The sequence below is a fragment of the Theropithecus gelada genome, chromosome 15, assembly GCF_003255815.1.
Source record: "Theropithecus gelada isolate Dixy chromosome 15, Tgel_1.0, whole genome shotgun sequence".
Taxonomy (NCBI): domain Eukaryota; kingdom Metazoa; phylum Chordata; class Mammalia; order Primates; family Cercopithecidae; genus Theropithecus; species Theropithecus gelada.
This window is the reverse complement of record NC_037683.1, coordinates 100,712,736-100,729,534: the sequence shown is the minus strand read 5'-3', so window position 1 is coordinate 100,729,534 and position 16,799 is coordinate 100,712,736. Positions and strand designations below refer to the sequence as shown.

The 16,799-nt window shown below is 44.9% G+C and overlaps 1 protein-coding gene across 7 annotated transcripts in view; it reads right to left on the bottom strand.

Moving 5' to 3' along the window:
• The window catches only part of DAPK1 (death associated protein kinase 1), a 210,461-nt gene extending 206,239 nt beyond the window's left edge, over nt 1-4,222 (bottom strand). For 2 of the 7 annotated variants that reach the window (XM_025358796.1, XM_025358800.1), the window contains exons 1-2: nt 3,352-3,786; nt 2,316-2,485 (exon numbers count right to left, since the gene is read on the bottom strand). In XM_025358796.1, the coding sequence (XP_025214581.1) occupies nt 2,316-2,377 (62 nt within the window). In that variant the 5' untranslated portion in view covers nt 2,378-2,485; nt 3,352-3,786. Of the gene's footprint in view, nt 1-2,315; nt 2,486-2,823; nt 2,925-3,351; nt 3,787-4,147 lie in introns of those variants that run through there. The other 5 variants (XM_025358798.1, XM_025358797.1, XM_025358795.1 and 2 more) reach the window with 5 other exon arrangements.
• Nucleotides 4,223-16,799: the final 12,577 nt, after the last annotated feature.

The following is a 16,799-nucleotide window of genomic DNA, read 5'->3' as shown; positions in this document are numbered from 1 at the left end:
GATCACTGCAACCTCCGCCTCCCAGGTTCAAGCGATTCTGTGCCTCAGCCTCCCAAATAGCTGGGACTATAGGTGCGCGCCACCAAGCCCGCTAATTTTTTTTGTATTTTTTGTAGAGACGTTGTTTCACTGTGTTAGCCAGGCTGGTCTTAAACTCCTGACCTCGTGATCCGCCCACCTCGGCCTCCCAAAGTGCTGGGATTACAGGCGTGAGCCACCGCGCCTGGCCAAATAAAAGTCTTAAATCTCAGATACTGGTCTGCTAGTAACTCACTGCTTAGAATGACCTTGCATTTGTGCCACATATCTGCCCATTTCCATTTTCCTGCTACCAAACTCCTGCCTCCACTTCCAATCTTCCATCAGTGACACATGATGTCATATAAGCAGCATCTTCCTACATGTCCATCTTACATTCAGACTTGTTTTCAGGAAGTGGCTACATCCAAGGCAGACATAAAATCACAGGACTTGAACAATTTTCCAAAACCCAATCATTCACTCATTTTTTTGGCAAAAACAATAGCAGCTTTACAGGATAGATGAGTCTGTACATTTCATTTTTAAAAACTTCAGACTTCCAGGTTTTCAGAGCACTTCTTTAAAATTCCTAGGTCACGTAAATTATTTAATAAACCATTTGTCAGTTTAACTTGCATAGTGGGCAGAACGTTATACAAAGAAATGTACATGGAGCAAATCAATGTGCTAGTGATAAACAAGCAAACCACCTCACTCCCCTCATCATCACGCCCACAAAATCAAGATCACAAACTCCCTTCGCCAACCACAGGGAGGCCTCTTTTTCTATTTCTTTCTCATAACACATAATTGTACCAAAGAATCATAATGAAAATAAGGTCATTATACTTAATCCATAGTACAATAATCTCAACTAATTTCAGTCATCTCTCTAACAACACTTAAATGATCAGGCCGCACTATGCAAATCAAATTAAAATGTAGTTTTTCGCTTTTTTCTTCCAGTCCCAAAGGAAAACTCCAAATACCACTCATCTTGCTGAAAACCACAGGAAAGTTATTTAATTCCAGTTAAACCAAGTATTTCAACCGCACACTCTTAAACTTTAATCTTAAACATATCCATGAAATGTGATTTTTGAAGAGCTTTCCTTATTTACTCACCAGATCATCAATATGCAGAGCGCTCTTCCTAAGCACAGGCCCCCATCGATGTTTTCAGTCAATACTAAACATTTAGAGAAATACTCTGCTACAGTAACTTTTAAAAAAATTCTACACTATCATTTGAATTTTAAAAAAATTTAGTTAAGCTTAGTTTCCATAATTCTCATTAGGTAATCCAGGATGTGGGTGTTTTTTAATTTGCTTTTCATGGAGAAAAAGGAAGCTTTGTATCAGGACATCAGATGTATATGGGAAAATACATATTTCAATGCACATATAAGTACATATTTTGTTTGTTTAAATATCCTTTTGCCTACTCCACTCACAATGCAAATACACCACAAATTCCATAAATTCAGTTTTAAACGTAGGTATGAAAACTAGGTTTTCTACTAAAGTTGACCAGAGCCCAAAACACTCTGTCTAATACACACTCAAAGGAAACAGCAATCAGCCCCTAGATGCCCCGAAAGAAACCATTCTTTGTTTACCTAGAAACTGAAAGATTTTACACTGAGAATCACAGCTGCTAGGGCAATGGAGGTATGCTCTGAATCCAGATAGCCATATTAGACTCTCATTGATTTGTTAAAAATTTAACATTGTAAATGAAACCAAAGCAACCACCAATACCACCACATAATTAAATTCCTGGTTGGAAGAAGTCTCAAAATCCAAGCCCAACATCAACACCTGACAAGTCTCCATTTACCACCTACCAATACTTGCTCACATTACACTGAAAATTTAGATAGAGAAAAAAGTACTAAGATTTTAAAAACCTATTAGTTTGTACTCTCCGCTTAAATCACACATAAAAGCTAACTCCAGTTGCAATCATAATCTTAGTGTTTGTCCTGTTGTCACAGAAGGGCAAGGGCTGACAAGAGTTAGTGCAGAGAAAATTAAATCTGTTTTTGTCCAGGGAACTTGATCAATACACTGTGCATCACAATCTGGCCCTGAAAAGCTGCCTCTCCTCCACCCCCAGGCCCTTGGATCAGGCAGTTTATCGCTGGGTTAGTAACTCTTTTCTCTATGATTTGCGCATCTCCAGAAAGGGCAAAGGAGACACCTGATTCGAACTGCATTTGTTTACCACCCAAGGGTCCCATCGTTATGCATCTCCACAATCCAGGAGGGTACGTTTCCGGGCCCCCCTTTACCTGCCAAGTTCCTCGCCGGTGTCGTAGTAATCATCCACGTTTTCCTGCCTGAACACGGTCATGATAAACTGTCACGCCTCACCAAAGCCCAGCGCACTTCAGCTCCGCTTCCCAAACCATCACCACCGCTCCTGCGCCTCCGTGGCCCCCTCATGCATCAGTCTCCAGTCCTTTTGGGGGGGGAAAAAAAAAAAAGGCAATAATAATAGTAAAATGGCAACCCCAAAAGGAAGTAGACCTCCCCGGCGCTAAGACCCGCTCGCTGAAGACCCGGTCTCCGAAGCTGCCCCTCCTCGCGGGGTGGAGAGGAGCACCCTTTGTTAAAGCTGGGCGGTCAGAGACGCCCCCGACCCCTCAGCCTCGTGCGCGCGTGGGGTCGGGCACCACGGCACCCCGAGGTCCGCGTCCCCGAACGCTGGGCAGTCTGTTCGGATCAGAACCGGCTCCGGAAGTGACTGGCCTCCCCGCCTCCCCTTTCTCTGCACACACGCCCACCCAGCTTTCCCACCTCCAGGGACGCAGCGGAAGAATGAAGCCCTCGCCCAGACGGAACGCGCCTCGCTGGAAGCATCTCCCTCCAGCCTGCGGCAACGGTGGCACCCCCGCGCCACCTCTCGGCTCCCGCGCCTCTCCTGCCACCGTGGCCACCCTCTCCCCTTCCCCGAGCGAGGCAGTCCCCAGAGCCACATTCCTAGCGACTCCCTCTCCGTTACCCGGTCGACCCGGCGTGCGGCCGCCCGGGGGAGCAAGGGAGGGAAGGGAGCGGCCCACCGAGGCGCAGCCGTCCGCTCCAGATCCCCGCGCCCCGACACAAAGCGCCTGGTCGGGCCGGCGCCACCTGTTCTCACCCGGCCCGCGGGGCTGGGGAAGCCTCCCGGCTGCGATCGCACTTCTCCCCGAAGCCAAGTTTCCCTCCGCCTTGGCCTTCCCAGTTGCTCGAGGCACTGCCCGGGCAAACCCCACCGCGCTCTGGCCGGGAAAGCAAAAGCTGGCGCCGGGGGCCGGGGGGACCGGGGAGCCGCGCCTGGCCACTCACCCGGGCGCCTGGGAGCTCCCCGGGTCCCTCCGGAGCGCTGTCGAAGGCCGACCATAGGCGCCAGCGCCGGAGACAAGTGGGGCGGCGGCGGGAACACAGCTAGGGAGGGAGTCGGGGGCGCAGATCCCACGCAGCCGCCCAGGCGCCGGCACCAGACCCTGCCGCCGCGAGGGTCGCCGAGTCCCCTCCGCGGAGGGAACAAAGTCCCTGGCGTTGGCCCGGCCGGGTCTCCTGCCCGGGCTCTGGAGCAGCCTCTCGCCTCCTTGCCGCCTTTTGGGCGGAGGGCGGCCGGCAGGCGGCCAATGGGGACCCTGCAAGCGGGCTGGCGGCGCGGCCCACCCACCTCCGAGCTGCCCTGCCTGGCCGGCGCTGCGGGTTCTGCGCGGCGCTCGCTGCTCCTCCCAGCTCCGCGCTCTGGGCTCGCTGGCGCGCTCTACCGCGCACACCCCGCACACACCCACTCGCCCCACACCCACGCCGGCCTGGGAGCCAGTGCGGGCGCCCCACCTGTGACACACTGCTAAGCTGCCCTCTGCCTGGGTTCCAGGGAAACACGGTTCTTTCGCCCCGGGATGCGTACTGGGATCCCAGCTTGTGCCGGGCACGGTGCTCGGTATGGGAAAATCACAGAACAAAACAGGTTTTTAAAAATCCCTGCCCTCCGGAAACCTGCATTCTGGTGGGACAGATAGATAATAAATATGTAAGCTAATTAATAAGGTAATCTTGGAGGATCAATCCTATGTTTACCACAAAACAGGTTAATGGAATAGAGAATGGCAGGAAGGGAGCGGACCTCATTAGACCGGGTTCCTCTGCCGGACTGGTGTTGGAGCCGAGGTTTGAAAGCAAAAAGGTTTGCAATCCCAAGAAAGGTCTCCCAGACCCAAAGAAGCAACAGAGACGAAGAATTTATTTGTGCTATCCAATATGCTCTTGGCTATTGTTGAGATGAAATGTAGCTAGTCCCAAATTAATTGTGCTGTAAGTGTAAAATACACGTTAGAGTCCAAGACAGTATGGATAGGAGAATGAAAAATATCTCATGAATATTTTTATATTCATTACACGTTCCAATGATAGTATTTTGGATACACTGGGTTAAATAAAATATATTACTAAAATTAATTTCACCTGTTTACTTTCTTTTTTTGAGACGGAGTCTCACTCTATCACCAGGCTGGAGTGTAGTGGCGCGATCTCGGCTTACTGCAACCTCCACCTCCAGGGTTCAAGCTATTCTCCTGCCTTAGCCTCCCCAGTAGCTGGGACTGCAGTCACGCGTCACCATGCCCAGCTAATTTTTGTATTTTTAGTAGAGACGGGGTTTCACTGTGTTGGCCAGGATGGTCTCCATCTCTTGACCTTGTGATCCGGCCGTCTCAGCCTCCCAAAGTGCTGTGGTTACAGGCGTGAGCTACCGCGCCCGGCCTCACCTGTTTACTTTTTAAAAAGTGGCTACTAGAAAATATAACAGTACCTATGTGGCTTGCATGAGATTTCTGAGGACTGTTCTGGTCTACACAAAGATCCCATATCCACTGGAGACCTCTGTCCACTTTCTCTACTTCCCACCCCATGCTCCCACCTAATGTTTGGGTGGAGACGAAGAAGGGTTGATTCCCCACATCCCACTGCTGGTGAACCCCAAACGGAGAAAAACTCCTAAAGGGAAATCTGTTTTACTGCCTAGAATGATGAAAACTGACAGATGAAGAGAGTTCCCATCCACACCGTTGTTCAAATCCCCAGGCTTTCTAAACTGAGTTGGTTCAGATCTCTGTGGTTCAACAGAAATTTTCAAGTGTGAAGATTTTGGCCTCTTGAAAACAAGGCAAAACAAAACAAAAGACTGCCCCTCGAGCCTTACGGCAAATCCAAATCCTAGTCTTTTTTTTTTTTTTTTTTTTTTTTGGATACAGAGTTTAGCTCTTGTGGCCTAGGCTGGAGTGCAGTTGTGAAATCTCGGCTCACTGCTAACTCCTCCTCCCAGGTTCAAGCGATTCTCCTGCCTCAAGCTACCCAGTAGCTGGGATTACAGGCATGTGACTACGCCCGGCTAATTTTGTATTTTTAGTAGAGACGTGGTTTCACTACCTTGGCCAGACTGGTCTCGAGCTCCTGACCTCAGGTGATCCTCCTCCCGGCTCAGCCCCCCAAAGTGCTGGGATTACAGGTGTGAACCACTGTGCCCAGCCAAATCCTAGTCTTAAATAACATTGCATTAATGACCCACAGGAAGGGCACACAGCAATCAAGAGGAAGTCCCCATATTGGGAGATCGTATTAGCTTAAGTGGTGGGCTTGGTAATTAATACAAAAGGATCTTGAGAGGTGAGAAATACAGTCAAAAATAACAACAAAAATAAGAATGATTCATCTGGGAAAATGCAAATGAATACATCTGTTGGGAGAAAAAAATTAAAACACAGATGTTTGGGATAAACTTGGAAGGTGTTTGTGGATGACCGCCATATGGGTAATATTTATTTTCTGCAAAACAAAAAAAACACATTTTTCAAGGCAATTAAAAGGATTGAATCTATTTGGCAGCTAGAATGTCTTAATTACCGTAATGGACAACGATGTTCACTGGAGATTATCTGGAGTAGTGAGAAAGGGCATGAAAATTGGAGTCACAAAATTAGATCTAGTATTGGTGGAACCATTTAACAGGTTAATAATCTTGGATGAGTCACTAACACCCGAGCTTCACGTGTGCACCAATTTAGACAAGCATTTTAGAAAGGGGAAATGTGAGGCGGGCGCAGTGGCTCACGCCTGTAATCCCAGCACTTTGGGAGGCCGAGGCAAGCAGATCACGAGGTCATGAGATCGAGACCATCCTGGCTAACACAGTGAAACCCCGTCTCTACTAAAAATACAAAAACTTAGCCAGGCGTGGTGGCGGGCATCTGTAGTCCCAGCTACTTGAGAGGCTGAGGCAGCAGAATGGCATGAACCTGGGAGGCAGAGCTTGCAGTGAGCTGGATTAGGCCACTGTACTCCAGCCTGGGCAATAGAGTGAGACTCCGTCTCAAAAAAAAAAAAAAAAAAAAAAAAAGAAAGGGAAAATGTAGTCATTTAAAAACATATTCACAAATTCTTTTACACTCTCCCAATCAAGAGGTGAAGTCTAATTCCCCTCTCAAATATGCACCAACCCTATCTGCTTGCTTCTAAGAAAAGGTAGTGGCAGTGGCACAGTGTAATTTATTTCCAAGGTTAGGTCATAAGGCATTAGAGCTTCTGCCTGCTTGCTTCTCTCTCTCTCTCTCTTTCTCTCTCTCTCTCTCTCTCTCTCTTTCCCTCCCTCCCTCTCCCCCTCCACCCACTCTAAAGCCTTCAGCTGTCATGATTACCCTAGGGCTGCGTGTAGAGACATGTGACAAGACCACAGAAAGAACGAGAGATGCCCAAAGAAGCCAGCTGTCCAGCCCACCCTCACTCGCAGCTGTTTTTATCTTCCAGTTCAAGTTCTGTGAGCAAAATCAATGACTTTTAATGTTTTAAGTCATTACTTCAGGGTGGTTTGTTATGTAGCCATAGATTGTCTTCTTAAAAAGAAAAATTAAGAAAACTTAACTCTTAACACATACCTGGTTCCAGACAGACAAAGTTATTCTCTCAATTAATCTTTAAATAAATTAGTGAGTTTTTTATTTAATAAATAAATAAATTAGTGGTTTTTCCACTTTATATGTAAATGTCTGAGTTTCATCACTTGTGAAATGAGGATGATTATAGACTCTTAAATATTCCTCGGGCTTATTGGGGCAATCTAAAGAGATAATGCGTGAAACAGGACTTTGTACATTATAAAATACATCAGAATGTTGGATATTTTCTTTTCAATCATGTCCCAGCAAAAAAGACTCAGAGAGGCATCTCACACATAGAAGGCAACAGTGTAAGAAGCCACAAATTATGAGATGTCAGTTGAGAAGGACTTCTATAAAAATAATTGATTATGATATGGACTATGGATTATAATAATCATGGTGATAATATTTTAAACAAACCCAAGTGTAGATTTTAGAACATTATTTTACAGCTGTATTAGGGTAAAATAACTGTTGCTATAAGACCCAACAGATCTCAGAGGTTTAACACATTAAAAATGTGTTACTTGCTCTCAGTACAAAAGTTTGCAGGGTGTAGGCAGAGATCAGTTCCACAGCAGTCATTCAGAAACCCAGGTTTCTGCCATCTAATGAATCCGTGCTCCTCCAGTGTAAGTTCCTCAGTTGATCCTTTCCATCTTTTGGCTGACGAAAGAAGAGACAATACAGGGAGGATTGCACTGAAGGTTTATGTAGGAGGTCAGACTTGAAGTCTGAGACAACCATTTTCTTGCAAGCTATTCTCAGCTCAAAGTGGACCATATTAATTCAGTTCCACCTTTTGGTTGGTTTTTTGTAACATGGCTTTGGTTTTATCAAGGGCTAATATTTTTAAGAATGCTTCTGCGTTGTGGTTTCACTGTTAAAGATTCTGTCCATTATGCAGTTGAGAGCCTCTGATAGAGGCAGCCATGTGACTGATCCCAGTTCCTCCCAGCATTGAGTGCTAAAACTATTCATTTCTTCTCACCAAATCATATTTTCTTTTATCAGACAAAAGTATAGAGCTCATTCTGTTTCTCATTTTGCCTTGGATTCTCCAGAAAGCATGTGGCAGGCTCAGAAAGCACAAACTTCCATCTAATGCCCAATTTACCATCTTCTCTGATCTCATCCATAAGCATTTCTTGAGTATCTAGTGTCCACCAGATGTTAGGGATGCAGATATAAGAGAAACATTCTCTGTCCTCAGGTAACTCAGCCTGATGAGGGAGACGGATCAACAAATAGACCTGCGATTGTGCTAAATATAATCCATTTGTCGCTCTACATCTAATCTACTCTCTGAGCTGTGAGATTATTTTAACGCGTTCCTTGTCCTCTGGTTGCTGGTAGGTTTAGCCAATGGGGCACCTGACATGAGATGAAGGAGAAGGAAGGAGAGTGAAGCCAAGATAGTCACTCCTCTGCTCTCCTCCCTGCAAGATTGCCTCAGTTCACAGCCAAACACAGGTTGCTGCTCTTCACCACATCCCCTATTTTACACGGTTTTCTCTTTCTGGGTTTTGGTAACCACTCTCTCTCCTCTGTCTCTTCGAGCCTAGGGTTGGTGCCAGCTCTGCCATTACTAATTTGGGTTCCTGCTCCATCCCTTATGGTCCCCGTGCACCTCTCCCATACCTCCCTGAATCGTCCTAATTTGAGCATTCCATCTCTGCCCTCTGGACCCCTAAGTGACAGCGTAATGAGAGAGGAGTCTCAGAAGACGATGAAAACAAACAGGCAGGGTGCTTAATTCAGATAAGGGCCAGCGGAAGGTGAAGGTGGAGGGAAGGCTGGGATTTCAGGGAAGTTTCCTAGAGAAGCTGACATCTCATGAAAAATTTGAAAAGAGATTAAGAGTAAGCAAGATGAAATGGTGGACAATTGGGGTGGTGGGTTGCGGGACAGTGGGGGTTGGAAAGGAGGGCATCTAGGCAGAGGAAAACAGCAAGGGTACAATCCTGGATATGAGAAAGACTATGACTCATGCAGGCATCTGTAGGTAATCACAACCAAGGCAAGGAAATGGCAAGAGGCAAGAGTGGAGAGGAGAAGGGTCTCTTCCGTCATGCCCAGAACTCGGATGAGATGGAGGGGTGAACCAAGGTAGAGCTTGAAGGTCCTTGTCCATCATGCTCAGCGTGTGGCTGTATCACTCTGAAGATAGCTAATTAGTGCTAATTTAGCACAAATGGTGGGTATAGAAAAATAACGAGATGCTTTAAGGAGGTAGAAATCACAGGACCTGGGACCTCAGTACCCGAGGAAAAAAACAGAGTCAGGGTGACACCCCAAGTTTTGGTTGAGTGATTAAATACATCTTACTGCCATGTAGGCTGAAATACAGATATACATGCAGTTTGGGGAGAGAAGATGAGGTCAGTCTTAGGATTACGAAGATTGAGGTACCCATGGGGCATCTAGATGATGTCCAGGAGATGTCTGGGAGATGGGTGATGGGCACCTGAGGGATGGGGAGAAAGTGAGTCTGGCGTATACTCCAGGGGAGCTGCAGGCATAGAAGGGGGTGAGGCCACCTAAGGACAGGGTGTGCAGGATTGAAAAGGAGAGTACTAGTGGCAGAACTTTGGAACAGTAGCATATGAACCCAAGCAAATACAGAGGGGCAAGAATGGCTGGCCAGTAGCTGGAGCTTGCCAGTTGATCTGATGAGCAGCTAAAGGGTTTTGTTTTGTTCACTTGTTTCTTGGGCAGAGAACAGGTGGAGCCAGAATGGGCATCATCAATGGGTGGTGAATTAAGACTTCCTGCATATGGAATGCCTCATTATGCTTCCGGCACACAGTATTTATTGCATCATGAAGATTTGCTGTCTTCTTGGTCTGGTAGGTCCCTAACTTCCTTATCTATGCTTAACACATCCTATGAGTTTCCTCCATCCTATTTTTCTTCTTTTTCAGAGCAGAAATGAATATTCACAAACAAAATAGCAAATGCACATTACTCACTTCCTGCTGAACTGTGAGTGATTTGCAGTACCTCTCAGATACCTTCTCCCAAGATTTCTCCAGTCTCCCAGCCCTTTTGCAGTGCAAGGTTTTAAAGATGAGGGGCTTCCCATTACCTGCCTGGCCATCTGAACTAGGAGTTTGTGAGCCCAGGTTTACAGTGCCGTCACCTGGGGTTTTGCCCATCCTTCTTCTCTAGTCCTACCTTCCCTCTGACTCAGGTTTTTCCACCCCCCGCCCCATTTTCATGTATTGTGCCCTGTGGTATTGAATGCATTAAATTCCTTGTAAAAACAGGCAGTGTGCAAATAAGCACTTAAAAGTCACTGACCAGTGATCTGGCATTACAGGTTTACTTTTGCCTTTAGCCTAATTTATTTTATGCCTGGACCAATTTCGTTTAGGTTCTGTCACTACCTGAAGCAAAAGATTGGTAACACTAAAGAGCATTTGCAAAACTCAAGGCTTGGAATGTCAACCAGGTTCCTAACTGAATATCACGGAGGTGCCTCCTGGTAGTGTATGCGTCACTCATTTTGCCAGCATGTGAAAATTTAGCTTTTGTATAACACGTACACTTTTCTTCCCACACGACTCACTGGCTATTGAGATTTTTTTTTTTTTTTTTTTTTTTTTTTTTTAAGACGGTGTCTCGCTCTGTCACCCAGGCTGGAGTGCAGCGGCGCGATCTCGCCTCACTGCAAGCTCCGCCTCCTGGGTTCACGCCATTCTCCTGCCTCAGCCTCCCGAGTAGCTGGGACTACAGGCGCCCGCCACCGCGCCCGGCTAATGTTTTTTCGTATTTTTAGTAGAGACAGGGTTTCACCGTGGTCTCGATCTCCTGACCTTGTGATCCGCCCGCCTCGGCCTCCCAAAGTGCTGGGATTACAGGCGTGAGCCACCGCGCCCAGCTGGCTATTGAGATTTTACGCAGTTGGCTACCAGGTTCTACAGCATTTCCCTGTAAGAATATTTGAATATATTAGTTGACCCCAAAATAATGGCAAAAACCACAATCACTTTTGTACCAACCTAATAATTGAAAAGAAGACTAAAACATTCAAAAGAGTTTCTTTCTGTTTTGTCAAATAAACGTCAAGCAAGACGGAAAAATGTCAGCAGTCAGCATTATTCATCCATTAGGAATGGATGTACCAATCATAATTACAGATAAAATCTGAACTTATATTCTCATTGATTTACTTTCTATTGCTTCTAATTTTTTTTCTCTTCTGATGACTAATGAACTGCTTTCAAACCATCCAACTTAACACCATTGATTTCTATTTATTTTCCTTTCAGCAAAAATTATAGTAAAAATATTTTCAGTCAGTATCAAAATTCATCTTTTTGAGTTGGATAGGTATTAAATATTACAGAAGATTCAATATCAATGAAAGCCTCTAGGTTTCCTGGCATGGTTTCATGAAATAAAAGTCCCATTACTCAAGCCAGTGAAGTGATTTACAGCCTTATTCATAGCACTTTGGTAGGATTTATAGAAACATTGCTTGTAAAAAAAGACAAACTTGCCATAAATTTTTCCAAAAGGTTCTGTCAGTTTGAAGATTTGCAAAGACAGCAATAATCTTTGATCCATTCAATGCTGTATTCACATATCAAGAGCTCTAAATGTACACACTTATAAAATTGGTGCCTTCTGTTTATATAGACTTAATATGTCCAAATATACTATTTTTTGGCAACCATGTCAAAATACGGATGCAATTTAATGTGTCAATTAAGCATTTTATATCATTTTCTTTCTTTCTTTCTTTTTTTTAATGTTTTTGACAGTGTCTCTCACTCTGTCACCCAAGCTGGAGTGCAATGAGGTGATCACGGCCCATTGTAGCCTCAACTTCCCAGGCTCAAGCAATCCTTTTTCCTCAGTCTCTCAAGTAGCTGGGACTGTAGGTATGTGCCATTACACCCGGCTAATTTTTCTTTTTTTTTTTTTAATAGAGATGAGGTCTCTCTGTGTTACCCAGGATGGTCTTGAGCTCTTGGGCTCAAGTGATCCTCCTGCTTTGGTCTCCCGAAGTGCTAGGATTACAGGTGTGAGCCACGACACCAGGCCTCATTTAATTATTTATTGAGTAATAAGGATGGCAGTGAAAAAGACCCAGGGATTTATGATGTAGAAGCGCTGCGATCACATGTTGTATTTCTTTAGAATCTTCTTAAAGAAAGGATCTACTTGGGTTTTTTTTGTTTTTGTTTTTTTTAATTTCCTGCTTACATTTCCTAGAATAAAATCAGGAAATGGAGTTCCCTAACTACAACCAATCCCCTAATCCAGGTTATAAGAAAAGGCAAAACAGTTGAACATGCATTGCCTACCTCTTCTGCCCTCCCTCACTTCACTCCCTTCCTTCACTCCCCTCCTTTTAGTCTACCTCACCCTCTTAAGCTTTAAAAAACACCCCTACAATCCTATCCAAGCTTTTTGCACGTGTGATTAACTTTTCAAGTATTAATAGATTATTTCATCTATTGCAAAGTTGTATCTTAAATGACGTAAATACATCTTTTAAAAATGTTTCTTGGCTTTGGATTAATTTGACTAGGCATTTCATTGTAGGCTACATTATAAGCTTTTGAATAACTTGTAGGCCAGGCGCGGTGGCTCACGCCTGTAATCCCAGCACTTTGGAAGGCCGAGGCAGGTGGATCACGAAGTCAGGAGATCGAGCCCATCCTGGCTAACACGTTGAAACCCCATCTGTACTAAAAATACAAAAAATTAGCCGTGTGTGGTGGCGGGCGCCTGTAATCCCACCTACTTGGGAGGCTGAGGCAGGAGAATCACATGAACCCGGGAGGCAGAGGTTGCAGTGAGCTGAGATCACGCCAATGCATTCCAGCCTGGGTGACAGTGCCAGACTTCATCTCAAAAAAAAAAAAAAAAACTTTTAGGCTCCTTGAGCATTAGAAGTCTATGTCTTTTAGAAATTTGTGTCTTAGAAAACCTCAAAAAGTTCAGGAGTGTGGGACCAGGAGCACAGGGAATATTTAATTCTGAATTAATTGCTTTTGTTATTATTATTTGAGACAGAGTTTCACTCCTGTTGCCCACACTGGAGGGCAATGGCGCGATCTTGGCTCACTGCAACCTCCACCTCCCAGGTTCAAGTGATTCTCCTGCCTCGACCTCCCGAGTAGCTAGGATTACAGGCATGCGCCACCATGCCCAGCTAATTTTGTATTTTTAGTAAAGTCGGGGTTTCTTCACATTGGTCAGGCTGGTCTCAAACTCCTGACCTCAGTTGATCTGCCCACCTCGGCCTCCCAAAGTGCTGGGCTTACAGGCGTGAGTCAATGTGCCTAGCCTTAATTGCTTTTTAGTGTAATGAATTAACTACAATAACGTCCTGATATACAGGTGGTCTTTACTTGTAACCAAAATGCATTTTGGGAAACTTGAGCATTATGCAGTTCTTGGTATAACAGAAAGCTCGTTTCCATTAAAGAATGTTGTACTACTGGATTATACTGGAGATAACTGGAAGCTGTACTGCTGACCAAGAATTTGGCATCAAATAAATCATGGCAGTAAACAAAAATATGTCATAGGCCGGGCGCGGTGGCTCAAGCCTGTAATCCCAGCACTTTGAGAGGCCGAGACGGGTGGATCACGAGGTCAGGAGATCAAGACCATCCTGGCTAACACGGTGAAACCCCGTCTCTACTAAAAAATACAAAAATCTAGCCGGGCGAGGTGGCAGGTGCCTGTAGTCCCAGCTACTCAGGAGGCTGAGGCAGGAGAATGGCGTAAACCTGGGAGGCGGAGCTTGCAGTGAGCTGAGATCTGGCCACTGCACTCCAGCCTGGGCGACAGAGCGAGACTCTGCCTCAAAAAAAAAAAAAAAAAAAAAAATGTCATAAAAGCCAAGGCTCAGCAACTATAACCTCCTTGAAAATACAAAGCAGTAAGATTATGCTCCAAGAATGATAAAAAGAGGCATAGAGACACTATACATATCCACCATAGCACTTCATTCATCGTTATAGTTGTGTGTGTGTGTGTACAAAATCACATAAAATGCAACTTTATGGTATTATAAATTCTAGTTAAAATAGGATGCCACGTAAAACAAACATTAATTAAATAGTTTGCCAATAATTGTGCTGTCCTTCCTAGAGTTTGGAAGGACTTTTGGGTGGTAATTGGAATGGGCCAGGTCCCTAATATCTGTCCAAGAAAATGTTGAGCTCATTCCCTTTTCTCTCTTAGAAAAGTTCCTTAAAGCAACAAGAGGCTTTCAAGTTCATTGTCACTGTTGGCTGCTCCAAAGGATGGTATGAGGTACTCAGTGTGTTAGTTCCTGATATCAATGGTTACTGCACAGAAAAGTGTTTTTTTGAGGATCTCATATTTGACCAAAAAATCCCCCCTTCACTTTTGCATCTTCAATTTGTTTACAAACACTATTTATTATTAAAAATAAAAAAGGTCCCAGAAAAGAATAAACAAGAACCTTTTCCAGGTCATTGGAAAACCTTGAACCTATGAATAGTTTTATGTATTTTTCATACATTTGCTGAGTGAGGCATATAAGAAAATCCAACCAACCTGAGCTGTTCCCTTAAGACTCTGACAGAAACCACACAGTGGAGGGTAAAGGGTGTTCTGAATCTGGCAGGATGGTGAATAAGAAACTCAAAAACTCTCTAGTATGTTTCAGGGTACTAGAAACATATTAGTAACACAGAGCAAGCATCATTTAAAGGCACCTCTGCCCCTGAAAGAAAGCAAGGAAGAGGCTGGGCACGGTGGCTCACACCTGTAATCCCAGCACTTTGGGAGGTCAAGACAGGTGGATCACTTGAGGTCAGGTGTTCGAGACCAGCCTGGCCAACATGGTGAAACCCCACCTCTACAAAAATACAAAAGAATTAGCCAAGCATGGTGACACACTCCTGTAATCCCAGCTACTTGGGAGACTGAGACAGGAGAATCGCTTGAACTCAGGGGATGGAGGTTGCAATGAGCTGAGATCACGCCATTGCACTCCAGCCTGGGCAACAGAGTGAGACTTCATCTCAAAAATAAATAAATAAATAAATACAGAAGATACAACCAGCTCTGACAGCGTGGGGGATAGGGTTGGGTTGGGTTTTTAATACCCAAGTGAGACCGGAGATGAGACTTTTAGCACTTTTGTCTCCAAAAGACAAAACTTTCAGTAAGAGGTGGCCTTGATGAAAATTCACCCACTTAACAAAAATTGATAACAAAACGCTGATCTGCCATAAAATCCACAAGAATTTATATAACTTCAGACCTCATCCTCACATGGAATTGCATTTAAAATTTATATTTTGGCTGGGCGCGGTGGCTCACGCCTGTAATCCCAGCACTTTGGGAGGCCGAGGCAGGTGGATCACAAGGTCAGGAGATCGAGACCATCCTGGCTAACACGGTGAAACCCCATCTCTACTAAAAATACAAAAAATTAGCCGGGCGTGGTGGCGGGTGCCTATAGTCCCAGCTACTTGGAAGGCTGAGGCAGGAGAATGGCGTGAACCCGGGAGGTGGAGCTTGCAGTGAGCCGAGATGGCGCCACTGCACTCCAGCCTGGGTGACAGAGTGAGACTGTCTCAAAAAAAAAAAAAAAGTAAATAAATAAAATAAAATAAAATAAAATTCATATTTCATGATTGGTCCAAAATCATCTTAGTCAAATAAGTGTTTCTCCACTGGTGAACTCTTCTGGAGAGACCTGTCCTCATCCCACACCAGGGAGAATAACCAAACCCCACTGAAGATGAGCTCACAATGGAAAACTGCAAAACCTTTGAGGAACCAATGTGGCTTAATTAGGTACAGCAGATTTAATAAATAACCAAGATAGTTTCACTCCCACTAACTTCAGATAACAGGACAATTGGATAGAGACTGTAAAATAAGAATGTTTAAAATGATTAAAGACATAAAAGAAGGAACCACACTTAAAAATGTTAAAAAGACAAAACTTAAAATAGTTGACAGCTTGTTAATGGTTAATTGACAGTTGTTAGGCAACTGTCAAGCAGCATGGATCGCAGGAATTTCAATCCAAAAAGAGATGACAAATGGGAGCTGTGGCTCTCACATGTTTTGACTGCACTGGATTTTTCTCCATACACTGCATTCGACCATAATTCATTTTAATGTCTGTTATTTCAAAGCAAGAATAAGGTGGATAGTGCACCCATTCCCAAGGAGAAATAACAGATTTGTTTGGTTTAAAAATGTGGACCAGCCGGGCGCGGTGGCTCACGCCTGTAATCCCAGCACTTTGGGAGGCCGAGGCGGGCGGATCACAAGGTCAGGAGTTCGAGACCACAGTGAAACCCCGTCTCTACTAAAAATACAAAAAAATTAGCCGGGCGCAGTGGCGGGCGCCTGTAGTCCCAGCTACTTGGGAGGCTGAGGCAGGAGAATGGCAGGAACCCAGGAGGCGGAGCTTGCAGTGAGCCGAGATCGCGCCACTGCACTCCAGCCAGGGGAACAGAGCGAGACTCCGTCTCAAAAAAAAAAAAAAAAAATGTGGACCAGGCTGGGCGGAGTGGCTCATGCCTGTAATCCTAGCACTTTGGGAGGCCAAAGTGGGCTGTTTGCTTGAGTCTGGGAGTTTGAGACCAGCCTGGGCAACACAGTGAGACCTTGTCTCTACAAAAATACAGAAATTAGCCAGGCATAGTGATATGTGCCTGTAGTCCCAGTTACTCGGGAGGCTGAGGTAGGAGGATTGCTGAGCCCAGGAGGCAGAGGTTGCAGTGAGCCATAATTGCACCTCTCCACTCCAGCCTGGGCAACAAAGTAAGATTTTGTCTCTAAATAAATAAATAAATAAAAGGAAAAAAGTGGACCAGATATTCCTATGGA